Source organism: Oryctolagus cuniculus, chromosome 18 (genome assembly GCF_964237555.1).
Source record: "Oryctolagus cuniculus chromosome 18, mOryCun1.1, whole genome shotgun sequence".
Classification (NCBI taxonomy): domain Eukaryota; kingdom Metazoa; phylum Chordata; class Mammalia; order Lagomorpha; family Leporidae; genus Oryctolagus; species Oryctolagus cuniculus.
Genome location: NC_091449.1, coordinates 4,771,170 through 4,798,899, shown reverse-complemented (window position 1 = coordinate 4,798,899; position 27,730 = coordinate 4,771,170). Strand labels below are relative to the sequence as shown.

Here is a 27,730-nt window from a genome sequence, read left to right as displayed (position 1 = left end):
TTTTTTTTATTTATTTATTTGACAGATAAACAGAGAGAAAGGTCTTCCTTTCCATTGGTTCACCTCCCAAATGGCCGCTATGTCCGGCGCTGCGCCAATCTGAAGCCAGGAGCCAGGTGCTTCCTCCTGGTCTCCCATGCGAGTGCAGGGCCCAAGCACTTGGGCCATCCTCCACTGCCTTCCCAGGCCACAGCAAAGAGCTGGACTGGAAGAGGAGCAACCGGATTAGAACCCGGCGCCCATATGGGATGCCAGCGCCGCAGGCGGAGGATTAACCAAGAGAGCCACAGCGCCGGCCCCTACCGTATTATTCTTATAATCTGGTCAGATAAGAAATAGGATCTGCTCTCCAAACTAAACTGTGAACGAGTACTGAAAGTCACACCACTCTTCATTAACATGTTCATCTGCCATGTGCTGATTAAACAAATATTAAGTTTTGTTGGCTTTCTCTTCCTTAAAATGAGACCATGCTAAGTGGATTAAATAAATTAAATTAAAATATGCTGGTGCTGAGAATCATGCCAGGCTCACTGGGGCCACTAAAGAAAATAAGAATCGCCTGAAGTCCTGATGGTTAACACTCCCAGGCCTCCTCACTGAGGGTCAACACCTGGGAGCTTTGGGTATAAAATCTCCAAGCCTCACCTGCTGAATCCGAGGCACTGCCGGAGGGAGGTGTTCCTGCCATGTGAGTTTAGAAACAACTGCTCCAGGTGAGTCTGCAGGCCCCCACCTTGGAGACCCGCTCCACTCAGCTGGGTGCAGACCCCGACACTGCATTCCACAAGGACCCAGGAGATGCCAGCGGGGCCAGGTTTGTGGGCTACACTTTGAGAGTCTGTGCTCAGTTAATGCAGACTGAACCCAGCCTACCTGGAAACTTCAAAAAAATGTGTGTGTGAGCGGGGGAGGAATTAAATCTCTTTCGGAGCCAAATATTTTGAAAGCCAATCATAATCTTTTCAAAGTATGTCTTCTCCGAGACCTTCTGGGAGCCTCCTTCCTTCTGGAAGGTTCCGCGTAGGTTAGTTCCTCTTCGTGACTGTGCCAGAAAGTGATCTGAGTACGAACCATAGCTCAACTTCTAAATTTTTATTCCCCCCCCCCCAAGCTTGCAACAGTGGTGGGAGACAGGGGATTGTACTATCACCATGTATAAAATGGGCTTTGTGTGAGGTGACCGTGCCCAGCTGTAGGAAAGGGTTCCATAAACAGGAGAGGCAGCTGAGCCGAGTGAGTGTTGGCCATCTTGGGTGTGTCAGATACATCGTCCACGGGTGATGTTTTCAAGTGAGCAAAGGTTTAATCCAGGTGTGATCTCACTGGAAATGAAAAAAATCTGCACTTTAGACAAAACTGGGTGAAATCGGGGGGGCGGGGGGGGCTTTGTGGAGGATTCAGCGACAAGACTGGCAGATGGGGAAGACAGAGGTGGAGGAGGTGGGACTAAGGACTAAGGGCGGGGCTGACAGGACGGGGATCTATTTAAATGCGGGTGTGATGTTTGCCAGTCCTCATCTCTGGAGCAGAACACGGGAACGGGTCGAAGTACAAAGATGTCCGGCTCAGAGGACTTCCTTCAAGGTAAGTCTCGGGGCTGAGGTGAGGGCTGGGGAAAGATGCTGCACTCGGGACAGACGCTGCATCGCCCGCATCCTCCCTGCCTCTGTAAGCCACATGGATGTTTGCTGGCCCTGTAACTGTGTCCTCAGTGTCACCACTGATGTTCTCCGGGCAGCCACGGGGGCTCCTCTCCACCAGGAGGATCAGTCACAGAACACTAGGTCCTCAGCAGTCTGGAAATGGAACGAAAAGATCTGTTTAATTCAGGAAACAAATGTTGAATTCCACATCTATACCAGGTCTTCATCCAGACTCAGGATGGAAAATGCGTATTGCAAAACAGCCATGTGGATTTCAAATCATTTTTTGCACCAAAATGGACTTTTCCATGTTTCCACAAACTACTTAAAGTCCTCCAATTCCAAGATCTCATCCTTTTTTTTTTTTTTTTTTTTTTTTTTTTAAGATTCATTTATTTTTTGAAAGGCTGAGTTAGAGAGAGACAGGGAGGCACAGAGAGTTCTTCCCATTCACTGGTTCATTCCCCAAATGGCCCTATTGGCCAGGGCTGGGCCAAGCCAAAGCCAGGAGGGATCATGTCTTATTTTGCGTCCTGTCCTTTTGGCTATTTTCTCAAAGATGTCCCAAGATTTCCCTTAACTCAGCCCAATATCTGTCATTTGCATCATCTACTTTGTATAACTTTTTAGGTGTTTACTCTAATGGGGTCAGAAGCTGAACTCCCCCATGTATTTCTAACAGCCTTACGGTGGACGTAAACTATACATGTGGTCCAGGGCAGGCCTAAGTCGCTGCCCATGTCCCATAGCGGAGTGCCTGGCTGCAGCCACACCACTGCTCCGCTTCCGATCCACCTTCCTGCTCATGCACACCTGGGAGGCAGCCGACAATGGCCCAAGTGCTTGGGTCCCTGCCACCCACATGAGAGACCCAAATGGAGTTCCTGGCTCCTGTTTGTAGTACTCAAAAAGCTGGTTTCTGAGCCAGGATTTGAGAGCCTCTGTCCCCCGTCACACTGTCTACCTGGCTTACTCCCTCACCTCTTCCAGGCTGGCCCGAGAGACTCAAGGGTTAAGAGCCAATCTCCCAGGGCCAGCGCTGTGGTGATGTGGCATAATGGGTTCCCTTCCAGCCCTGGCTGCTCCACTTCCCATCCAGCTCCCTGCTACTGCACCTGGGGAAGCAGCAAGAGATGGCCCAAGTGCTTGGGCCCTTGCACCCATGTGGGAAACCCGGCCCGGAGGAAGCTCCTGGTTCCTGTCTCTGGCCTGGCCCAGCCCCGCCCCGACCATTGCAGCCATTTTTTAAGATTTATTTATTCGAAAGTCAGAATTACACAGAGAGGGGAGAGAGAGAAAGAGTTTTCCAATCACTGGTTCACTCCCCAATTGGCTGCAGAGGCTGGAGCTGCGCCAATTCGAAGCCAAGAGTTTCCTCCAGGTCTCCTACGTAGGTGTTGAGGCCCAAGGACTTGAGCCATCTTCTAATGCTTTCCCAAGCCATAGCAGAGAGCTGGATGGGAAATGGAGCAGCTGGGTCTCAAATTGGTGCCCATTTGGGATGCCGGCACTGCAGGTGGCAGCTTTACCCACTATGCCACAGTGCCAGCCCCCAAATAAAGTCAGAATCTTTCATTTTTCCCACATTTTTTTCTCTATACAGCTACTTAATGTTATCTGCTTTGTGTGTCTTCTGACATCTTAGTTTCTGCATGCGCCTTCACTAAAATGTGATACGACATTTATCATATATAATATATATGTATGATAGCAGTGCCTTTATTTTCATTTCCTTGTTATATTCCTAAAAAAAAAAAAAAAAAAAAAACTTGTATTCCATAGAAACTGATTGAATGATAAAGTTAAAGCTGTGTCTAGTTCAACTTGGGTTGAGTTGCCTATTTTCTATGAAAAAGAAAAAACAGAAGAGGTGTTGGCATTGTGGCCAGCGGGTTAAGCTGCTGCCTGCAGTACCGGCATCCCACGTATATGACCCAGATGGAATTCTTGGCTTCTGGTTTTGGCCTGGCCCAGCCCTGGCCATTCTGTGTGTGTGGTGTACGTGTCTCTCTGTTTTTCTGTAACTCTGCCTTTCAAATAAAAATAGCATTCAAGCATTGAGGCACAGGAACCAAGGGGAACCGGAACTCGGCTTTCCTATGGTGGGTGCTCCCAGTAGTGACAGAAAGACAAAGCTTTGGAGAAGGAGCGGAACAGGCACTGAGTCAGCAGCCGAGAGCCTCCAGCCAGGCCTGAACCTCTGAGCAGGATGGGGAGCCCAGGGCAGCTTCCCGATGGAACTGATACCACTTCCCATCCATATTTTTCTCTCTTTGCCAGGCAAATATAACAAGACATCACAGAGGAAAAGAACCGTATTCACTGATGAACAGCTTGAAGACTTGAACATCTTGTTCAGTAAGAACCCGTACCCAGACCGTGACCTTCAGGTAGAAGTAGCCTCCAAAATGAACATAGACCCCACGGTGGTGCAGGTAGGAAAGTGACCCCCACCATGCCAAGCTCCCTCCCTGGGCCCAGAGACCTGAGGGTTGTCCCCCAGGCCCAGCCTGCGGCCCCACACCCTGTAATACCCTCCAACAGCCCCTGGAGCACGGACGGGGAAGCTTTGGAAAGGATCAACAGAACGAAAAGATAAGTTTACTGGGACTGGCATTGCAGTGCAGGTCAAGCCACTGCCTGCCACATCGCCATCCATGAGCACCAGTTCAAGTCCTGGCTGCTCCATTTCCAATCTCCAGCTCCCTGCTAATGTCCCTCTCTAATACTGCCTTTCAAATCAAATTTTTTTTAAAAATCATGGATATTATAAACATTTTAAAAGGTAAATTTATTTTGGAATCCATGAATTTTTTTTTTTTTTGAAGACTAATTTATTTGAAAGTCAGAGAGAGAGGAGAGATTTTCCATCCACTGGTCACTCAAATGGTTGCAATGGCCATGGTTAGGCCAGACGAAACCCAGAGCCAGTAGTTTCATCCAGGTCTCCCCCATGTGTGGCAGGGGCCCAAGCATTTGGGCCATCTTCCTCTGGCTTTCCTAGGCCATTAACAGGGAGTTGGATCGGAAGTAAAGCAGTTAGGACAGGAACGGGCACCCATATGGGGTGCTAGCATCACAGGTGGCAGCTTTTACCTGCTCTGTCTACTGCTCCCTGAAGTCTTTTCTTTTTTCTTCTTAAGATTTATTTTATTGGGGCCGGCGCTGTGGAGTAGCGGGTAAAGCTGCTGCCTGCAGTGCTAGCATCCCATATGGATGCTGGTTCAAGTGCCGGCTGCTCCACTTTTAATCCAGCTCTCTGCTGTGGCCTGGGAAAGCAGTGGGAGATGGCCCAAGTCATTAGGCCCCTGCCATCCATGTAGGAGACTTGGAAGAAGCTCCTGGCTCCTGGCTTCGGATTGGCACAGCTCCAGCCATTAGCGGCCAACCAGGGAGTGAATCAGCGAATGGAAGACCTCTCTCTCTCTCTATCTCTCTCTCTCTCTCTCTCTGCCTCTCCTTCTCTCTGTGTAACTCTTGACTTTCAAGTAAATAAATCTTTAAAAAAAATCTTATAAATAAATAAACATATAAATAGAAAAGATAGATACTAAATAGATAAATAAATCTTTTTTTTAAAAAATTTATTTATTTGAGAGACAGAAAAGGAGAGAAAGAGGAGAAAGAGAGTCTTCCATCTGCTTGTCTACTTCCCAAATGGCCCAGTCCCAGTCACTGTGTCCAGGCCGAAAGCAGGAGCCAGGAGCTTCCTCCAGGTCTCCCACATGGATGGCAGGGGCCTAACGACTTGGGCCACCTTCCACTGCTTTCCCAGGCACATTAGCAGGGAGCTGGATTGAATGAAAGTAGAACAGCTGGGACTCGAACCAGCGCCCATGTGGGATACTAATGTTGGCAGGCAGCAGCTGCCACAGCGCTGACTCCTGAAATTTTGTTCGATTAGCTGTCTCCCGTGATCCTTTTGAAGACCCCACACCCTTTAAGCTTTGTGGCTTGTGCTGTCTGCCATGGCTGTGTCTAGCACGGGGCAGCCATGATACGTAAGATGAGGGGCACATCTGGATGCACATTTGAAGCTGACGCAGTTTCCAGAGTCACACAGTATGCTGCGTTTTGTTCTGAACCATGTACGAAGGTGAAATCCATTCTTAGCTCATGCCTGCCTCTGGCCCCACAAAACCAGGTGGAACAGCCGAGCTGGCGCAGGTGGACACCGCTGCTGACGTTCTCATTTCTGCTCCTTCCTGGGAGGGCGCTGGGAGGGGTCCACAACTGGATGGAGGTGGCAGAGAGGCCGGGTTAGCCGTCCTCACCTGGACGTTCCCACCTCACTCTGGCTGTTCTCTTCTCCCCTCAGGTCTGGTTCAAGAACCACAGAGCAAAACTCAAGAGAGCAAAATCCACTCAAGTTCCACCCCCGCAGGAAGCTCAGCACCAGACACCCCTGGAGGACCCAGTCACACCCGACTCCTTCCAGGCGCCAGTGGAAGCACCAGCCAGATACCCTGAAGACGCCTACCCCCAGGGCCTCACTTACCCGCACCTCAGCATCTACCCCAGGCTCAAAGTCCCCAGGAACCCCTCTGGAGGACACCAAATCATCCACTTCGGCTGCTGCGAAGACACCACCATATACAACCTCTACCCGCTCTGGAACCCCACGGTGCAGCCAGGACCCGGCTCTGCCGCTGCCTCTTTCTTTGCACAAAACAGACAGAACCAGAACGATTTCCAGACACAGAAATAACTTCCAGCCATAAAGAACAAACAACGATATGGTGGCTGGGTTTCAAAAACACCCCGGGGCCAGTGCTGGGGCTCAGTGTGTTAAAGCCCTGGCTTGCTCCAGTTCCAGTCCTGGCTGCTCCACTTCCATCCAACTCCCTGCTAATACACCTGGGAAGGCAGCAGAGGACGGCCCAAGTCCTGAGGCCCCACATCCATGTGGAGACCTGGAGGAGGCACCTGATTCCTGGCTTCAGCCTGGCCCAGTCCCAGTCATTGTGTCCAATTGGGAAGTAGACCAGCAGATGGAAGACTCTCTCTCCTTTTCTCTTTCAAATAAATAAAATGAATCTTTAAAAAAGAAAAAAAAAAAAAAGGCACCTGCGCAGGCCTGCCACAGCAGTGTCCTTGATCCTGCCCGCATCCCAGAGTCCTTTAGATCTGTACGCCCCAGGCCACTGGTCTTCAAACGCCCTGAGCCATCCCTAAGGATCACCTACCCTCCCACCCGGACAGGCAAAGAGCTCTGTTTCCGAACTGTGCTGAGCTAGTTGGATTCACACACTTGTACAATTCTGCACATAAACAGATAGCTCTGTCTCCTAGTCTACTCTTCACTGGAATCCAGTAAGAAGGGACTTCAGAAAGAGAGGATTAGGAGAAATTCGGAGCTGGGAGTTTGGCTTGGTGGTGAGGCCTGGGTTAGAAGGCCTGTGACTCCTGTCAGCATCTGGGGTCCAGTCCCAGCTCCACTGCTGACTCCTGCTCATGCACACCGTGGGAGGCAGCAGGGGATGGCTCGGGTGCTGGGGTCCCTGTCACCTTGTGGGAGACATGGATGGAGCTCCTGGCTCCTGCCCTGGGGCTGTGGTGGGCAGGGAGCCAAGGTCAGAGCACTCACTCGCTCTCTGCCTTTCAAATTAAAGACTTGGAGGGGCTATGGCACAGCAGGTTAAGCCACCACCTGCAACACCAGCATCCCATATGAGTGCTGGTTCATGTTCCCGCTGCCCCACTTCCAATCCAGCTCCCAAGGAAGATGGCCCAAGTGCAAGCTCCTGCCACCCACCTGGGAGACCCAGCTGAATCTCTGGGCTCCTGGCTTCAAGCTCGGCCACTGTGGCCATCTCGGGAGTGAACTATCAGATGGAAGATGTGTCTGTCTCTCCTTTTCTGTGACTGCTTAAAAAAAAAAAAAAATGAGGGGCCGGCTCTGTGGCATAGCAGATTAAGTCGCTACCTGCAGTGCCTGCATCCTATATAGGCACCGGTTCTAGTCCCGGCTGCTCCACTTCCGATCCAGCTCTCTGCTATGGCCTGGGATAGCAGCAGAAGATGGCCCAAGTGCTTGGGCCCCTGCACCTGTGTGGGAGACCTGGAAGAAGCTCCTGGCTCCTGGCTTCTGATCAGTACAGCTCTGGCCGTTGCAGCCAATTGGGGAGTAAACCAGTGGATGGAAGACCTCTCTCTGTCTCTACCTCTCTCTATGTGTAACTTTGACCTTCAAATAAATCTGTAAAAAATAAGAAAATAGTATAATGAAGCTCTACCTACCTGTCATTGTTATTGCGTGATTATCAGAATTGTAGGAAGTCAATTTCGTCATCTTCACATCTGAAGTCAATCACCAGGCGCAGCATTTCGATTCTACATATTCCAGTATGTTCCTTTAAAATGAAAGAATCATTTTTTAATACCAGCAAGGTCATTGACACGAAGGTGGCTCAGGCGCGGGTGACTCCTCTGCGTCATGTAGCATCCAGACCACGTGCAGGTTTCCCTGATGGCTCCCCAGGTTCTGCATCAGCCCTTCAGCCTCCATGCTCGGCAGCTGGCTGGCAGGGCCTGCATTTCTCGCCGCACTTTCTCAGCTGTGTTCCGTTTCTGCAACAGCCCACTTTCGGGCCTGGCCTCACCTCCCAGAGCTAGCATGTCACATCTTCCCCACCATGTTTCTTCTGCAAGGCTGAGCTGTTGTGCAGTGAACCTGCTCCCCCGAATCACAAGGGGGCCCCTACTCTCTGAGACCCACCGCTAGGAACTCTGATTTAACTGGCTGTGGACGTGGCCTGGCATGGGCACACTTGAAACATCAGCACGTGAGTACAACACGCACCGGACAGGAGAGCTGTGGAGCCTCCAGCCGCCAGTAACCATGAACGAGTTAACTCCAATCTAATTAAAAATAGAAAACAATGCTGGGCTTGTGGCTCACAATGCACGTATGTGACCAGGTGTTGCTGCACTGGACAGCATGGGCGTGGAAGTTTCCCATCACACCAGAAGTTTCTATTGGGCTAAGGGTCCATCAGATTGGAAGCCAAATTTCCTGGTGTGCTCAAGTCAGCCTTCTGTATCCTCCCCTCATCTGCAGATTCAACCAACCACAAGTTAAAAATATGAAAAAGGGGCTGGCATTGTGGCAAAGCAGGTAAAGCCACCACCCAGGTCACGGGCATCCCATATGGGCCGAGCACTTGGGTCATCTGCTGCTGCTTTTCCCAGGCCATGAGCAGGGAGCTGGACTGGAAGTAGAGCAGCCAGGACACAAACCAGTGCCCATATGGGATGCCGGTGTCGCAGGCAGTGGCTTTACCCGCACAGTGCCAGCCCCCCACCCCCAACCCAAGTTGCAGATTAGCAAGTGCCCAGGAAGACGAAGGCCAGAACTTACCTAATCTGGTGGGCATGGGGGGCGCTGTGCCCAACAGGGTTCTTCAATGCACAGACTGAGAGGATGGGAACTGGGAGAGAATTCTGGCCAGGGCAGGACCAGGGCCAGGGTGGGACAAGTCTCGCCCTCGGTAAAACAAGGTGGCACGGCCACAATCCCCCAAATGCCTTCCCGCTCACCTGCTCCTTCTGCAACGAAGCTGTGCAGTGGACTTTGTGAAGAGCAAGTCTCACGATGAGCAGACTGGGGAGTCGGGGCGGGGGGCGGGTGCAGGACCCAGTGTTGCAACGAATGCCAGGCCCTCCATGCAGTGGGGCTGCGGATGGAGCTGACAGCAAGGCAAACAGCGGCTGGCCGCTGAGGTCTGAGGTGACAAACGGGGTAAGCGCCTTTGATATGCTGTCGGCATACAAATCCAGGAATTTCAAAGGGTTTTTAAGTTTGTGTTTTTAAAGATTTATTTATCCATTTGAAAAGCAGAGAGGAGAGAGGGATATCTCTGGCTAGGACGCTCCCCAAAAGACTACAATGGCCAGGGCTGAGCCAAGGAGCCTGGAACCCCACTGGGACTCTCACTGAGGCGGCAGGGGCCCAGCACTGGGCGTCTTCTGCTGCTTTCTCAGGTGCATTAGCATTAGTAGCAGGGGGCTTGTGTGGAAATGCTGCAGCCGGGCCTGGGACCAGCACTCACAGGATGCTGGCCTTGGCTTAGCCTGCTGTGTCTCAAGGGAGTTGAAAGGAAGATAAACTCCCTTGTTAGCAGCAGAGTAAAGGAGGGCGCTAACTACTTTCTAATCGGGTGCTCCGGTCAACAATGGAACAATTACTTGATGACCATTTGAATGGAAGGAACCACAGCCACGCTGGCACTCAGCATCTGAGCCAGAGGGCCTGGGCCTCGGGCAGCAGCGTGGGGCTGTCCCAGTGTCCAGGAGTCGGCCCCCGGATCCACACAGGCAGCACACACACACACACACACACACACCCGCAGTATCGTACACAACTTGCACACGGGGCAGTGGGTTCAGCACCCCCTGCACTAGCCGCATCTCATACAGGTTCCAGTCCCGGCTGCTCCACTTCCTATCCAGCTCTCTGCTATGGCCTGGGAAAGCAGAAGATGCCCCGAGCGCTTGGGCCCCTGCACCCACGTGGGAGACCCGGAAGAAGCTCCTGGCTCCTGGCTTCAGCCTGGCCCAGTCCCCGCCTTTGTAGTCATTCTCTGTATCTCTCGTTCTCTGTCAGATAAATAAATGAATCTTTAAAAAAAAATCTGCAACTTGGCACCGACAAGAGGCTGAAAATATTTTAAGAGCTTTCCAATAATGAGTCCTGTGTACCACATTAGACTGAGTGAGGGGCTCGGGGACACCCAGATGAGGAAGGCAGAGAAGAGTGGGGGCGGGGGGGGGGGCAGAGGGAGTGTCTGGGCCTGGGAGTTTATCTGCACACAGAACCAAGGTCAAGGCTAAAGCAGCCAGAAAGGCACTCAGTCAACGTAGGTGAGCAGGAAGAGGGAGAGGTATGGTGAGGACCAGACCGTGAGCCTGAGGCTGGGGAACTCTGCCAGCACCCGGCCCACGGGGATGGGATCACTGGAGACTGCGAAGCCAGACTGGCCTCCTGCCTCCTCCCAAACTGTGGACTGCAGCCCCCTCCGCCTCCCTCTCCTCCCAGCATGAATGGGGATCGGGAATTCCAGCAGCCAGTGTTACGATAATCCCCTCCCACAGAAGAGGGAGGAGACCTTCACAAACTCCCCCAGCTCTGCCTTCATCAATCTTGCAGCCCCAGGGGTCGCTCAGTGCACCTGCCACAGCCCCACCGCCTGGAGACATCAATTCAGCTAAGGACACGCCCCCTGCTCACCCTCCCCAACCCCAGAGAGGCCCAAACACCACAGCTGCGCTGGCCCTGCCCTCCCCACCCTGGCTCTGCCCCTCCTGCTCCCCTCCCAGGGGCTGTTAACACCACAATGCCTTAAGCTTGTTATCTAGGAGAAGGGAACCTTGCTTGTTTAGGCTTCCTAGAAGCTCTTACCCTACCTTTGGACCTGACCCACAAAGCAGCAGTTATCAGCAGAGGGCCTTGGGCCCCAAGCTTTCCGGGCACAGGTCCCGGCCTTCGGCCTTCGGCCTTCGGAGCCAGCTCACGTCTGCTCTCAAGGCTTCCAGCTCAGCCACCCAGAAACATACCCTCCCCTCCAACGGGGTCCCACTCCCCAGTCCTAAATCCCTCCACGTTCCAGAGTAGGCTGTGTAGACGCCCCAGCGACAGAGCGACAAGCCTGCCTCACGACGTGGCGTGAGGGGCAAGAAGAGTGGATGGGCAGTTGGAAAAGGCTCCTGCGGGAACAAGGAACCTGACACCAGTTGATTGGTCGCTGCCCCAAGAAAACAGACAGGCTCAGAGTTAGGGAGCACAGGAGGAAAACAGACAGGCTCAGAGTTAGGGAGCACAGGAGGAACTAGGTGCTGGCCCAGGTGCTTAGCGAGGGGTCAGCTCGGCGCCACCTGCCCTCACTGGTCAGGGCTCCTGACCCCTCCGCTGTCACAGCCCATCTCCCAGGTGGCCCACACAGTAATGCCGGTTACCCGGTCAGGACCACGACATAGCACAAGAGACGGGGGGCGGGGGCAGACCACAGATGTATGGACATGATTGATGGGCACGCCCTGCATAAGCTCCCCACACCCAGACCTGCATGGACCCCTCCCGTGGGGACCCCTCCTGGGAAGCAGGAGACTCTGGTTCTCAGTACAATCCACGTCCCGTCATAGCAGGGTGGGGTACTGCCCCCGCCACGGGGAATTGTGGGGCGTCTCAGTTGCACAAGAACCCAGGCACATTTCAGACAGGGCCTAAGGAACGGCGCGGAAAAGCGGGGCAGCTCCAATGACCGGGGGAACCCCACTGCCTCTTATCTACCGGATCACAAGCGTGGGGACAACGCTGGAATGAGTGAAGACGCTGGCAGCCGTCGCCATTCAGCCAAGGGGGCGTGTTTGGGGTGCAGGGGATCCCCCAGGATGAGACCTTAGGGGACGGGAAGATGTCACCTCTCAGCACACTCTGGCTGAACTGGAGCAGGTTCACAGGAGGCGCTGGGGTCCAGGAGTGGCTCAGAGCATTTACATCCATAAGGGAAATCGAGGCACCGACACCGCAGGGCGGCAGGCTGGGCCGCCACTGGGGCGCCCACACCCCTCATCACAGGGCCCAGCTATGGCCTGGGAGAGCCGTGGAGAATGGCCCAAGTGCTTGGGCCCCTGCACCCAGATGGAGTTCCAGGCTCCTGGCTTCAGCCTGGCCCCATCCTGGCTGCTGCAGCCATCTGGGGAGTGAACCAGGGGATGGAAGCTCGCTCGCGCGCTCTCTCTTTCTCTCACTCTCTCTCTCTCTCACCTCTCAAATAAATAAAAACAAATCTTTGAGAAGACTAAACTCTTTCCTTCCTGACCCGGGTGAAGAACCAGGCCTGGCTGATGCTGCCATGGCACCGAGGCGGGAAGCTCTGGGGTGCTTTAGGGGGAAGTCCCGGATGTCGTGGAGTTTTCCGTGAATCCCCGGATTGCCTGGAACCTCACTCCCACCTGCCGGCCCCACAGTTCCCAGACTGACAAGGATGAGAAGCACCTGTTAATGCCCAGGGGAGGCCACTGGAGAGAGGGAGGCTGGCTCCCAGCGCCGGGCCTGCCTTTAACCCGGATGTACTCAACAGAGGTCAACGGCTCTCGGCCTTCAGATCCTAGGAGAGCAGGGGGAGTCTAGGAGACGCAGAGGCAGAGGTGACTCGGCCGCACGGAAGAGGGCCAGGGTGAGCCAGGGGCAGGCGGAGGGCGGGGGCGAGGCTCCATGAGCCAGAGGCCGCATCCCGGGGTGCTGGGGACCTCAGCCCCTCACCTTGGTCTGGACTAGGAAGGGGGTCACTGTGCCGAGGAGAAGTGGAACTGAACTTGTGAGCTTATCTTGGGGCACTTTGGAAATCCAAGCCATTGTTCTGGCGTTCTCCATGCTCTAGGGCATAAAAACAATCAGGCAGCAAAACCAGCTCCTCTACCTCTAATTCCACTTTCCCTCCGGCCTCACAGGTCGCACCTGCTCGCTGGCTTCGTCTGCGCCTCCCCCTCCCCCGCCCAGGGCTCCCCCAATGAGTTCTGCCTGCTGGAGAACTCCACGGAATCCAGTCTCTGCCTGTGACCGATGGGAGTCGCTGAGTTAAAGTGAGTACATGAGTTAAAGTGAGTACCCAAAGTCGTTTAAAGTCCTCGGAATAACCCAGCGCCAGACGCTTCTCCGATTTCTCTGCCAGCCCCCACAACACCGGCTTCGTTAGTTGCTCAAGTCAAATCCACGCAGTGGCATCACACGGGGGCCAGGTCCCTAGCCCCGCTGTGAGAACCTACCCTCGCCTGCCACCTTGACCACGTGCACATCTCAGAAGGCCTGGGCAAGTGGGAAAAGCACGAGCTGCTCTGGGTGCAAAAATTTCCAAAATCCATGCAGTCGGTTTCATAACACACATTCTGCATGGACGTTCTGGAAACCCCTCGTGCAAGAAATACGAAAGAAAACAGAAAAAGATAGAAAGCAACTTTATAAAAGGGCTGGCAATGTGGTACAGTGGGTGAAGCCGCTGCTTACAACGCTGGCATCCCAGAGCAGGAGCATGGGTTCAGTCCTGGCTGTTCCGATTCCCAATCAGCTCCCAGCTGATGTATCTGGGAAGGCAGCACACGCTGATGGCCAAGTTCTTGGGCCACTGCCATGAACACGGTAGACCAAGATGTGAGTTCTGGGATCCTGGCTTCAGCCTGGCCCAGCATGGGCTACTGCAGCCACTCAGTGAGTGACCCAGCAGACAGAAGGTCTCTCTCTCTGTCACTCTACCTTTCAAATAAATCTATCTTTTTTTAAAAAGAAGACAGAGGGGCCAGTATTACGGCGTGGCAGGTCAAGCCGTGGTCTGCAATGCCAGCATTCCATACAAGCCACAGTAGGAGTCCTAGCTACTTCTGATGCAGCTCCCTGGGAAACCACGTGGACGATGGCCCAAGCACTAGGGCCCCGCCACCCATGCAGGAGATCCGGTTGGAGCACCACATTCCAGGCTTGGGTCATGGCCCAGGTTGCAGCCATGTGCGGAACTGAACCAGGGAACACAGGATCTCTGTCTCTCCTCTCCCACCCTGCCTTTCAAAAAAAAATAAACAGGTCTCTTAAAAATAATAATAATCACATTTAAAAGGAGGAGAGGGAGGAAAGACAGCAGGAAGGGCTTTCTAATGCCTGTGCTCCCACGGCCAGCCAATCCTGCCTCCCTCTCCCTCTGCGGCTCTGCCTTTCAAATACATAAGCAACAAAATCCTGCCCGCACCTCCCACCACCTCCTAATCACCGTGAGTCAGCTGGGGAGCGGGCCTCACACCAGACCCTCAGCCTGTTCCCCGCAGGGGGATCCCCAGCCTGGGGGTGCGCAGTGCGCATGCGCACCACAGCTGCACCTGCCCCAGCTGGGCCCCCAGCTTCTCCCCTCTCAGCCCCCTGCCCTAACTTCCCTTCTGGGGCCACCGTGGCCCTCGGGAGCCGCTGGCCCTGAGTTCTGTCTGGTCGGAGGACATAAGTGTGGCGACCGTGAGGGGACGTGCTGCGGGCGGTATTAAAACGCAGCCGAGGGCCTCCGGATGGGTTTCTTGGAGCAGGCGCTAGGGCCACAGCCCTGGACGCAAGTCCTGGGGTGAGCCGGAGGGAGGACCTGCCTCCTGCCCCTACTGTCCCGCCAACTGAATGGGCATGATGACCCCTGCTGGGGAGACTTGGTTACTGCCGGCTTCCTCAGCCCTCCCTCGGAGCCTGGAAACTTCCAGCGCCTTAGCTCTGCAGGGGCGGGGTGACCCTGGGCTAGCCCGCGGCCACAGATGGCCCTGGCCTTCGCCCTTCCCGCCCACGCGGGGACCCAGGCCCATCGCCGCTCCTGGTTGAGACCCGGATGCAGCTCCTGGCTTCGCTGGGGACATTTGGTTGTGAACCAGTGGATGGAAAATCTGTCCCTCTGTGTAACTCTGCCTTTCAAATGAATACACCTTTTTTTAAAGATTTATTTTATTCATTTGAAAGGCGGAGATATGGAGGCAGATCTCCCATCCGCTGGTTCACTCCACAACGGCCAGAACTGAGCTAATCTGAAGCCAGGAGCTTCTGCTAGGTCTCCCATGTGGGTGCAGGGGCCCAAGCATTTGTGCCACCCTCCGCTGCCCTCCCTGGCACACCAGCAAGGAGCTGGCACAGCTACAGCTGAACCAGCAGATGGAAGACCTCTCTCTCTGTGACTCTGCCTTTCAAATAAATAAGTAAATCTTTAAAAAGCCAGGGGCCAGCAGCTCCAGCCTTGTCTCCCACGTGGGTGGCTGGGGCCCTGGTACTTGGGTCTTCTTCCACTGCCTTCCCAGGTGCGTTGGCAGGAACTGGATCGGAACCTGAGTAGCTGGACGAGAAGCCGCAATCCCACACGGGCCACAAGTGGCGGCTTAACCAGCTGGAACAATACCAGCCCTCATTTCTTTTTTCTTTTTTTTAAGGTTTATTATTTATTTGAACAGCAGAGTGATGAAAGATCTTCCATCTATTGGTTCACTCCCCAAAGAGTGGCCTCAGCCAGGCTTGGGCCAGGACAAAGCCAAGAACCAGGAATTCGCCATCTCCCACGTGAGTGCAGGGCCACAAGCACTTGGACTTCCACAGCTCTCCCAGGTACATTAGCAGGAACCTGGACTGTTAGTGGAGCCGCCAGGACTTAGGCTGATACCCCAAGATGGCAGGCCGGCGGGGCAAGCAGCAACTTCACCCACGTCGCCAACACCGGCCCCACACCCATCTTTTAGCTCCATTTTCCAGGCAGAGAGAAAGAGAGAGGAGGAGTGTAACCAACTAGCAAAATAACTCCCATCACCCCTTGTTCTACTCACCAGCGCCCACCATGCTTGGGGCTGGGCCAGGCCTGTGCCAGGAGCCAGGAACTCCATCCATGTCTCCCACGTGGGTGGCAGAGCGGAGCACTGAGCCACCTCCCACAGCCCACCGCTGCCTCCCACGGTCCACACGAACCGGAAGTGGAATCAGGACCTGGCAGTCAGACCCGGGAACTGCAGCTGTAACCCACCCTAAGAACCTGGGTACGTCCCCTCTTGGAACAGGCTTGTTGGATGGTTTTGCCTAACTGTAGGCCGAGGCAAGCGTCCTGAGCTATGCTGGGTGAGCTGGCGACAGTCAATGAACCTTCAGTTTGCCGCCTTTGCAATTTACATGGAGTTTATCAAGACTGAGCCCCATCGTAGGCCGCCCAGCACCCCGTACACTCCGGGTGGTAGGGCCTCCTCCTCCACTACCATGCCCCGGTCACCACCCACCGACCCCCACATCTCCCCCAAGGCTCCAGGGGCAAGTTGGGACCCACGGGCCCTAAGCTGCCAGGCTTTGGTTTAGAACGTGGGCTACTGCCCCCGTCCCTGGAGGCCGGGACGGTGTGGTCTTGCCAACAAGTGGAGATGGGGCGCGCTCCGGGGCCCCCACACTCAGCCCCTACAAGGCGGGTCCCCTCTCCTGGATGTTCAGCATCCAGTCTTGGCCCTCCCACGCCCGGACTCCCCGGGCCACGGAGGGCTCCCGGGGTGGGGGGGGGGGGCGCTCACAGCGGGGCGTTCCCTGCGCCGACTTGGGCACAACCCACAGGGCGCGTCTTCTGCGCACTGCGTCAGTTTCCACGCCCCCGCGACGCCCCTTGGACCATCCCACCGCCCAGATATAAGGCTTCCCCTCATTCCAGCCCCCAGAAGCTGTCCAGCGCCTGCCCAGCGCCCACGCACCTCCGCGCACTCTTGCGCCCGCCGCCCCTGTGGCTGGACGCGGGCTCCGCTCCGCGGGGCTGCAAACCTGGTCTTGCAACGAGACCCCAGCGAAACCTTTTCCTGGCCCTGGATCCAGATTCCAATCTGGAATCCGCTTCTCCTGCTCGGCAGGGTTTGGGGCAGGGTGGCTTGGCTCGGCACCGCGCCAGGCCGCAGGTGCAGGGGTTCGCGCCCCGCAGCCTTCGGCCCGGGGTTCCAAGCCCATCAGGCGCTCTAGGCCCCCACAACGATGGGATCAGATTCCCAGGACGAGAATCCAGAGGTCTTCCCCGCACCCCCCAGACGGTGAGTACCTGAAGGCAGCCTGGCGGGGTGCCTGGCTTCCTGCGGTGTTGGGTGGGGCACTTCCACGAGGTCTGTAGCGGGGCGCTAAGACAGCGCATACTAGTCCAGGTATCTATTACTTTCTTGTAAAGATTTATTTAATTGAAAATAACGGCCAGGAGCCGAGGCGCTGTGGCATAGTGGCCTAAGCCTCTGCCTGCAGTGTGGGCATGCCGAGTGGGCGCAGGTTCGAGTCCCGGCCGCTCCACTTGTGATCCGGCTCCCTGTTAATGCACCGGGGACGGCAGCACAAGATGGCCGATGCCCTTGGGGCCTTGCGCCTACGTGGGGGACCGGAAGAAGCTCCTGGCTCCCCCCCTGGCTCTGGTGGCCACTTAAAAAATTTATTGTTGGGGCCTGTGACTGAATCATAGTAGGCTAAGCCTCTGCCTGCAGTGCCAGCTTCACTTACGGGCGCAGGTTCGAGTCCCGGCCGCGCCACTTGTGATCGGGCTCCCTGTTAATGCACGGGGGACAGCACCACAAGATGGCCGATGTCCTTGGGCCCTGCGTCCACGTGGGGGGCCGGAAGAAGCTCCTGGGTACTGATCGGCCCAGATCTGGCCATTGCCGCCATGTGCAGAGTGAGCCAGTGGATGGAAGATCTCTCTCTAACTCTACCTCTCAACTAAAACGACAGAAGACCTCTCTCGCTCTCCCGCTTCCCTCTTTTCTCTCTGTAACTCTTTGAATAATGCAGATCTTCCATCCGGCCAGAAGCCAGGAGCCCCGTCTCCCTCTGCACCCTAAATTGCAGGCGGCACCTTAAGGCTGTGGCTGAGTCAGTAGGCTAAGCCTCTGCCTGTGGTGCTGGCTTTCCACTTGAGATCCGGCTCTCTGCCAATGCACCTGCAGCAGTAGCACAAGATGGCCGATGTCCTTGGGTCCCCGCGTCCACGTGGGAGACCTGAAAGGGCGCCAGGCTTCTGCCTGGCTTTGGCGGCCATTTTGAGAACCCATGGCGGGAAAACCCATCCCTCCCCCTCTATCACTTTGCCTTCCAAATAAATAATTAAAAAAAAATTTATTGTTGGGTCCTCTGGCTATGGCTGTGGCATAGCAGGCTAAGCCTGTGTCTGCAGTGTGGGCATCCCGAATGGGCACAGGTTCGAGTCCCAGCTCTTCCACTTGAGATCTGGCTCTTTGCCGATGCACCTGCTGGAGCAGCACAAGATGGCCGATGTCCTTGGGCCCCTGTGTCCACGAGGGAGACCAGACAGGGCACCAGGCTTCTTCCTGCCTCTAGCGGCCATTTTGAGAACTCATGGCGGGAAAATCTATCCCTCCCCCTCTATCACTCTGCCTTCCAAATAAATAATTAAAAAAAATGTATTGTTGGGGGCTCTGGCTGAGTCACAGTAGGCTAAGCCTGTGTCTGCAGTGTGGGCATCCCGAGTGGGCACAGGTTCTAGTCCCGGCTCTTCCACTTGAGATCCGGCTCTCTGCCAGTGCACCTGCTGGAGCAGCACAAGATGGCCGATGTCCTTGGGCCCCTGTGTCCACGTGGGAGACCAGAAAGGGCGCCAGGCTTCTTCCTGGCTCTAGCGGCCATTTTGAGAACTCATGGCGGGAAAATCTATCCCTCCCCCCATATCACTCTGCCTTCCAAATAAATAATTTTTTTTTTAATTTATTGTTGGGGGCTCTGGCTGAGTCATAGTAGGCTAAGCCTGTGTCTGCAGGGTGGGCATCCCGAATGGGCACAGGTTCGAGTCCCGGCTTTTCCACTTGAGATCCGGCTCTCTGCCAATGCACCTGCAGCAGCAGCACAAGATGGCCGATGTCCTTGGGCCCCTGTGTCCACGTGGGAGACCAGAAAGGGCGCCAGGCTTCTTCCTGCCTCTAGCGGCCATTTTGAGAACCCATGGCGGGAAAACCCATCCCTCCCCCTCTATCACTTTGCCTTCCAAATAATTTTTTTAAAAAATATTTATTGTTGGGGGCTCTGGCTGTGGCATAGTAGGCTAAGCCTGTGTCTGCAGTATGGGCATCCCAAGTGGGCACAGGTTCGAGCCCCGGCTTTTCCACTTGAGATCCGGCTCTCTGCCAATGCACCTGCTGCAGCAGCACAAGATGGCCGACGTCCTTGGGTCCCTGCGTCCACGAGGGAGACCTGGCTTCCGCCTTGCTTCAGCGGCCATTTTGAGAACTGGTGGCGGGAAAATCTATCCCTCCCCCTCTATCACTCTGCCTTCCAAATGAATAATTAAAAAAAAATTTATTGTTGGGGCCTCTGGCTGAGTCATCTATTTATTTATTTATTTGAAAGTCTGAGTTATGCAGAGAGGCAGAGAGAGAAGTCTTCCATCTGAGGTTCACTCCCCTATTGCTGCAACAGCCAGAGCTACGCCAACCTGAAGCTGGGAGCCAGGAGTTTATTCCCAGTCTCCAGCGTGGGTGCAGGGGCCCAAGCACTTGGGCCATCTTCCACCACTTTTCCAGGCCATAGCATAGAGCTGGATCAGAGATGGATCAGCCAGGACTTGAACCGGCACCCCAGGCTGTGGCTTTACCCACTGGGCCATCTACTGTTTTTCCAGTCCATAGCAGAGAGCAGAATCAGAAGTGCAGCAGCCGGAAATTGAACTGGTGCCCATAAAGATTTACTTTGAGGGCTATGCCTGTGGATGTGACACAGTAGGCCTCTGCATGCAGTGCCGGCCTCCCATATGGGTGCCTTTTCGAGTCCCAGCGGCTCCACTTCCAATCCAGCTCTCTGCTAATGCACTTGGGACAGCAGCACAAGATGGCCGATGTCTTTGGGCCCCTGCGCCCACATGGGAGACGGGAAGAAGCACCTGGCTCCTGGCTTCTGATTGTCCAATTCTGGCCATTGGCACCATTTGCAGAGTGAGGCAGCAGATGGAAGATCTCTCTCTCTCTGTTTTTCCCTCTCCATCTGTAACTCGGCTTCACAAATAAGAAGATGGAAGATCTCTCTCTCCCTCTCTCTCTCTGTCTCTCTCTCGCTTCCCTCTTCTCTCTGTAACTCTGCCTCTCAATAACACCTGGGACAGCAGCACAAGATGGCCGATGTCTTGGGCCCCTGCACTCACGTGATCTTCCATCCGGCCGGAAGCCAGGAGCCTGGTTTGCTTCAGCCTGGCTCTAGCGGCCATTTTGAAAACTTGCGGCGGGAAAATGTGTCCCTCCCTCTCTAGCACTCTGCCTTTCAAGTAAATAATTTTTTTCTAGAGATATATTGTTGGGGGCTATTGCTGAGTCATAGTAGGCTAAGCCTCTGCCTGCAGTGTGGGCGTCCCGAGTGGGCGCAGGTTCGAGTCCCAGCCGCTCCACTTGTGATCCAGCTCCCTGCTAAAGCACATGGGGCATCAGCACAAGATGGCCGATGTCCTCAGGGCCCTGAGCCCACATGGGAGACTGGAAGAAGCTTGAGAACTCGTCAGAAAAGATCTGTCAATCCCTCTTCATTCTGTCTTTCAAATAAATAATTTTTAAAAAGATTTATTTATTTATTTGAAAGTCTGAGTTACACACAGAGAGAAGGAGAGGCAGAGAGAAGTCTTCCATCTGCTGGTTCACTCCCTGAATGGCTGTATGTTCGGTTCTGTGCCAACCCGAAGCCAGGAGCTGCTTCTGGGTCTCCTGAGTGGGTGCAGGGGCCCAAGAACTTGGGCCATATTCTACTGCCTTCCCAGGCCGTAGCAGAGAGCTGGATCAGAAGTGGAGCAGCTGGGACTTGAAGAACCAGCGCCGGTGTGGGATGCCTGCACCGCAGGCCGTGGCTTTACCCCTTATGCCACAGTGCCAGCCCTATAAATAAATTTTATTTATAAGATATATTTTGGGGGCCTGTGGATGTGACACAGTAGGCAAAGCCTCTGCCTGCAATGCTGGCTTACCATATGGGTGCCAGTTCAAGTCCCAGCGGCTCCACTTCCAATCCAGCTCTCTGCTAATGCACTTGGGACAGCAGCACAAGATGGCCGATGTCCTTGGGCCCCTGTGCCCATGTGGGAGACCAGAGGAAGCACCTGGCTCCTGGCTTCTGATTGTCAAATTCTGGCCATTGCCGCCATTTGCAGAGTGAGCCAGCAGATGGAAGACTCTCTCACCCTCAGTCTCTCGCTCTCTCGCTCTCTCGCTTCCCTCTTCTCTCTGACTCTGCCTTTCAATAACGCAGACCTTCCATCCGACTGGAAGCCAGGAGCCTGGTTTGCTTCCGCCTGGCTCTAGCAGCCATTTTGAGAAGTTGTGGCGGGAAAATGTGTCCCTCCCCCTCTAGCACTCTGCCTTCCAAATAATATATATATCGTTGGATGCTGTTGCTGAGTTGTAGTTGGCTAAGCCTTTGCCTGAAGTGTGGGCATGCTGAGTGGGCGCAGGTTTGAGTCCCAGCTGCTCCACTTGTGATCCAGCTCCCTGCTAAACCACCTGGGGCATCAGCACAAGATGGCCGATGTCCTTGGGGCCCTGCACCCACGTGGGAGACCGGAAAGGGCTCTTGGCTTCTGCCCGGATCCAGCGGCCATTTTGAGAACTCATGGCGGGAAAATATGTCTCTCCCTCTATCACTCTGCCATTTAAATAAATAAATTTTTTTTAAAGATTTATTTGGGGGCTATTGCTGTGGTTGTGGTGTAGTAGACTAAGCCTCTGCCTGCAGTGCCGGCCACCCATGTGGGTACAGGTTCGAGTCCCGGCTGCTCCACTTGTGATCCAGCTCCCTGCTGTCCCTGGGACAGCAGCACAAGATGGCCGATATCCTTGGGCCCCTGCGGCCACGTGGGAGACCGGAAGAAGTCCCCAGCTCCTGGCTTCTGATCAGCCCAGCTCTGGCCATTGCTGCCATTTGCAAAGTGAGCCAGCAGATGGAAGATTTCTCTCTCCCTCTCCTCTGTCCCTCGCTCTCTTCTCCCTCTCTCTTCTCCCTCTCTCTTCTCTCTCACTGTCTCTCTGTAACTGGTTGTGATCAATTAGTTGTAAACACCACTGCACTTGGACCAGCCTCTCCCTCTCTCTAACTCTACCTCTCAAATAAAAAGACGGAGGATCTCTCTCACTCTCTTCCCTCCTCTCTTTAACTCTGACTTTGAATAACACAGATCTTCCATCCGGCCAGAAGCTGGTGGCCCCTCTCCCTCTGCACCCTACGTTGCAGGCGGCACCTTAACCCGCTGTACCCCAAGAGCAGCCCCAGGCTTTGCTTTCAGAGGCTCAGCCACGGCCTTAGCAGATCAGAGCTGGGTTTCTGCTCAGTGCAAAAGCACCGCTGACTCAGGACGCCACGAAACGTGGAAAACAGACTTCCTGCTGTAGGCACCTCATAGACCTTTGGGCTCTAGGCATCTGCAGGGACCCTTGAGTGCGCCTGGGTCTCGGTGCAGCCAGCAGCTGGCCCGGCCCAGGTGGTCAGACAGGAGCCCTGGACCTGGGCGAGGGGCCGGCATTGTGGCCTGGTGAGCTAAGCCACTGCCTGCAGAGCCGGCAGCCCACGCTGGAGCTCTGGGGCTGCGCCAGTGCGAGTCCTGGCCATTCTGGTTCCATCCGGCTCCCTGGTGGCGGAAGATGACCGAGTGCCTGGGCCCATGCATCCATGTGGGAGATCAGAAAGGGCTCCTGGCTTCCTGCTGGCTCTAGCAGCCATTTTGATAACTCATGGCAGAAAAAATCAGTCCCTCCTCCCTCTCACTTTGCCTTATAAATAATTTTTTGTAAAGATTTATTGTTGGTGGCTGTGGCTGTGGCATAGTAGGCTGAGCCTCTGCCGCAGTGCTGGCCTCACGTGGGTGCTGGTTCGAGTTCGGCTGCTCCTCTTGTGATCCAGAACTCTGCTAATGCACTTGGGACAGCAACACGAGATGGCCAATGTCCTTGGGGCCCTGCGCCCACGTGGCAGACCAGAAAAAGCTCCTGGCTTCTGCCATTTGCATAGTGAGCCCGCAGATGGAAACTATCTGTCTCTCCCTCTGTAACTCTGCACAAATAAGAAGATGGAAGATCTCTCTCACACTCACTTCCCGCTTCTCTCTGTGACTCTGCCTTTCAATAACGCAGACCTTCCATCCAGCCGGAAGCCAGGAGCCTGGTTTGCTTCCGCCCGGCACTAGCGGCCATTTTGAGAACTTGTGGCGGGAAAATCTGTCCCTCCCCCTCTAGCACTCTGCCTTCCAAGTAAATAATTTTTTCTAAGGATTTAATGTTTGTGTCTGTTGCTGAGTCATGGTAGGCTAAGCCTCTGCCTGCAGTGTGGGTGTCCCAAGTGGGTGCAGGTTTGAGTCCCAGCCGCTCCACTTGTGATCCAGCTCCCGGCTAAAGCACGTGGGGCATCAGCACAAGATAGCCGATGGCCTCAGGGCCCTGTGCCCACGTGGGAGACCGGAAAGGGCTCCTGGCTTCCGTCTGGCTCTAGCGGCCATTTTGAGAATTCACAGCGGGGAAAAAAATCTCTCCCTGTCACTCTTTCAAATAAATAATTTTTAAAAAGATTTATTTATTTATTTGAAAGTCTGAGTTACACACAGAGAGAAGGAGAGAGAGAGGGAGAGGTCTTCCATCCGCTGGTTCACTCCCTGAATGGCTGTAATGGCTGGAGCTGTGCCGACCTAAAACCAGGAGCTTTTGGGTCTTCCGCGCAGGTGCAGGGACCCAAGGACATGGGCCACCTTCTGCTGCTTTCCCAGGCCTTAGCAGAGAGCTGATCAGAAGTGGAGCATCCAGGACTGGAACCGGTGCCTATGTGGGATGCCTGCACTGCAGGCAGTAGCTTTTCCAGCTATGCTACAGTGTCAGCCCCACAAATAAAAGATTTATATTGTGGGTCTGTGGATGTGGCATAGTAGGCTAAGCCTCTGCGTGCAATGCCGGCCTGCCATATGGGCGTAGGTTCAAGTCCTGGCCACTCCACTTCCAATCCAACTCTCTGCTAATGCACCCGGGATAGCAGCACAAGATGGCCAATGTCCTTGGGCCCCTGCACTCACGTGATCTTCCATCCGGCTGGAAGCCAGGAGCCTGGTTTGCTTCCGCCCGGCACTAGCGGCCATTTTGAGAACTTGTGGCGGGAAAATCTGTCCCTCCCCCTCTAGCACTCTGCCTTCCAAGTAAATAATTTTTTCTAAGGATTTAATGTTTGTGGCTGTTGCTGAGTCATGGTAGGCTAAGCCTCTGCCTGCAGTGTGGGCGTCCCAAGTGGGTGCAAGTTTGAGTCTCAGCTGCTCCACTTGTGATCCAGCTCCCTGCTATTGCACTGGGGACGGCAGCACAAGATGGCCGATGTCCTCAGGGCCCTTCGCCCACGTGGGAGACCGGAAAGGGCTCCAGGCTTCCGCCTGGTTCTAGCGGCCATTTTGAGAACTGGTGGAGGGAAAGTCTGTCTCTCTCTATCACTCTTCCTTTCAATGAATTGATTTTTTAAAAGATTTATGTATTTGAAAGTCTGAATTACACACAGAAGGAGAGGCAGAGAGAGAGGGGGGTGGTCTTCCATCTGCTAGTACAGAAAGCCAAGAGAAGTTCCAGAACTCTGGCTGGCTGGGCTGGAAGCCTGGGCCTTCTGTAGGCAGGGGCTCGCATTGCTCAGGGACTCCACCCCACCGGGCAGACAGCACCAGGACAGGTCGGCTTCCAAACGCATGCAGGTGGGCATTGCCGGCCGCGTGGCCAGCACCAGAATCGGGTGTCTTGTGGCTGAGGCCAAGATGGCTGATTGCCACAGGGTATTTCCAGCGGCTGGTGGCTCCGGGACGTGTGCACAGGCACCTGCACTTGTGTTTCGGGAAATCCCAATCCCTGGCAGGTTCTCTCTGCCAGTCAGGGGTGGCTGCTTAGCACTGGCTTCAGGGTGGATCCGGGAATCCAGGAAGCTTGGAGCGCAGAGCAGCCTGTCCCTGCGGGTCAGACACTGGCACGCTGCAGGCGCCAGCCAGTCTCTCTACTTTTAGTTTTTATTCGTTTGAAAGGCAGAGTGACAGGGAGGGAGGAGAGATGGATATTTCATTTGCTCACCCCAACTGTAACGCCCAACTCACCCCCACCACCACCACCCAAAAAAAAAGGCCCCGTTAGCAGCATTTGATCAGAACTGTTGAGAGTGGGCACATGAATTAGAAGAATCAGCTACCCGTGTGAAACTTTTATATATTTACATATATATATATTAATTTTACATATATTTTAATTTATAGCTCCCCAAATATTCAGATTGCTCCCAAGTGAATGGTTAATGTTTTTTAAAAGATTTATTTACCCATTTGAAAGGCAGAGTTGCAGAGAGAGAGGTGTTCCACCTGCTGGTTCGCTACCTGTGGCTGGGCCAGGCCAAAGCCAGAGCCAAGTTTTCCTCTGGGCCTCCCACCCAGGTGCAGGGCCCCAGCACTTGGGCCATCTCCCACTGCTTTCCCAGGCCACAGTAGAGAGCTGGATGGGAAGTGGAGCAGCCGGGACTAGAACTGGCACCCACTGGGATGCCGGCACTGCATGGCGGTGCTTTACCCACTATGCCACAGCGCCGGCCCCCGCTCTAGTTCTGATCCACCCTCTGCTGATGCCCCTGGGAGGCAGTGGGGAATGGCCCAAGTACCTGGGCCCCTGCCGCCCGTGTGTGGGAGACTCGGGAGGAATTCCAGACTCCTGGCCTTGGCCTGGCCCAGCTCTGGCTGTGGTGGCCATTTGGGGAATGAATCAGCAGGTGGAAGATTCTCTCTGTCTCTTCCTCTCTAACTCCACCTTTCAAATAAATCTTAAAGTTTTTTTTCTTTCATTAAAAAGTCCTGTGTATCATAATATCACATCTGTGTGCGGGGAACAGTGAAGTTCCCTCCCTCACGGGCTGAAGACCAGGTATTCAACCACGCGCACTCCTCACCCATCATCGTCATCATTATTAAAGTGTCCTCTGGTTCATTTCTCACGATCACTTCATCCTCCATTACAGCCCGGGCCCCCGCCAGGAGCCGTGTCTCAGGCTTGAACTCCCCTAATAAAAATTCTAGCCGTTGTCATGGCAACCTGTGCAGCCGTTCAGGAAGTGGGGGCTGGGGTGGGGCTGGCGGCGGGAAAGACAGGTTGAGAAACGGCAGAAGGAAATGAAGGGCCCAGTGAAGAAGCAGGGGAGGACCAGGGTTCAATACCCGGCTCCGGCTCCTGACCCCAGCGTCCTGCTGATGCCGGCTCCGGGAGGCAGAGTGACAGCTCAAGTGGTGGGGTGAACCAATGAGTGGGAGCCCCCTCTGTTCCTCTGCAATAAATATTGTAAAGCATATTTTTATTCCTGGCACACCTCACCTCTGATCCCCACAACATCCGTGCTAGAGGTATGTGGCTTGCCGGTAGGGACTAAGAATGAGGGAGATGGTCGCTGGTCACGGGACCCGATTCTGTGAGGGGAAACTGGCTGCCTCCTCGGAAGCTGGAGGCTGGCTCCTCCTCCTATGGACTTGTGCCTTGTACGTGGATGGGATGCAGGGAGCTGTGGCAGCCATCTTGCACCCATGAGGTGTGAGTATGACAATCAAAGAATCTGTCCATCTGCATCTCCTGGACCCACCACGGGGAAGCTGACCCGGTGAATCTGTGCCTAGAGAGAGGCAGCCCACGGTGTGGGTGGATGTTAGACCTGCAAGATCGTCACAAATGCAGGCCTTTCTGTGTCTCCAGAGCTACACGTCATAAAGGCTGGGTACATGGATGATAAGGGGACAATGGACCTTTCTCACACTGTTAGAACACGTTTTAAAAGATTTATTTATTTATTTGAAAGTCAGAGTTACACAGAGAGGAGAGGCAGAGAGAGAGAGGTCTTCCATCCACTGGTTCACTCCCAAGATGGCTGCGAAGCCCAGAGCTGTGCCGATCCGAAGCCAGGAGCTTTTTCCGGGTGTCTTTATTTTTCTTACTTAAATAAAATTTCCCTTATGTCACCATCGTGTCCATGGACACTGTAAGGCTGCCACAAAAACACCAAACACCAGAGCATGGAAAGGGTTTATTGGGGGGAACCCAACAGACCGGAGGGAAGGGGCGAAGGCAAAGAACGAGGAGAGAGCAAGCCATGTGCTCAGGAACAGGTCCTCTTAAACCTTCAGGGTGGGGGGCAGGAGGGAAGTAGGAGCAGCGAATCCCATTAGGATGGCAGTGGTTGGGCCATGTGGTCACAGGAACCCGGCTTTCCTGCGACAGTGGCAAGCGCAGGCACATCACAGCTCAACCACCCGCACTGCCCAGCTGTGTCAACTTCCTTCGCCCCACGCTGGTCTCCACCGCTCGCATTCAGCCACTGCACAGGCACCATCATCCCAGTAGGTCCCAGCAGCTCCACTTCCACTCGGCTCCCTGCTGGCAACACCTGGGGGAGCAGCAGGTGACAGCCCCAGTGCTTGGGCCCCTGCCACCCACGTGGGAGACCCGGAAGCAGCTCCTGGCTTCTGGCTGTGGCCTGGCCCAGCCCTGGCTGTTGGGGAGTGAACCACCAGATGAAAGACCTCTCAGTCTTACAAATAAATGGGAAAATAATTTTTTTTTTAAAGATAAAAAGG

General features: G+C 54.5%; 1 protein-coding gene and 1 long non-coding RNA gene across 2 annotated transcripts; one reads left to right on the top strand and one right to left on the bottom strand.

Annotated features, from left to right (window-relative positions):
- Positions 1-507: 507 nt before the first annotated feature.
- LOC127489779 (uncharacterized) lies at positions 508-26,183 on the bottom strand. The gene is made up of 3 exons (XR_007917650.2): positions 26,062-26,183; positions 7,887-7,999; positions 508-1,799 (listed from the first exon to the last, which is right to left on the bottom strand). It is a non-coding gene; the product is annotated as an uncharacterized lncRNA (long non-coding RNA).
- DPRX (divergent-paired related homeobox) lies at positions 3,449-7,663 on the top strand. The gene is made up of 2 exons (XM_017339381.3): positions 3,449-4,081; positions 5,965-7,663. The coding sequence occupies exons 1-2, from the start codon at positions 3,881-3,883 to the stop codon at positions 6,352-6,354; spliced, it is 591 nt and encodes a 196-aa protein (XP_017194870.3). The 5' UTR covers positions 3,449-3,880; the 3' UTR covers positions 6,355-7,663.
- Positions 26,184-27,730: the final 1,547 nt, after the last annotated feature.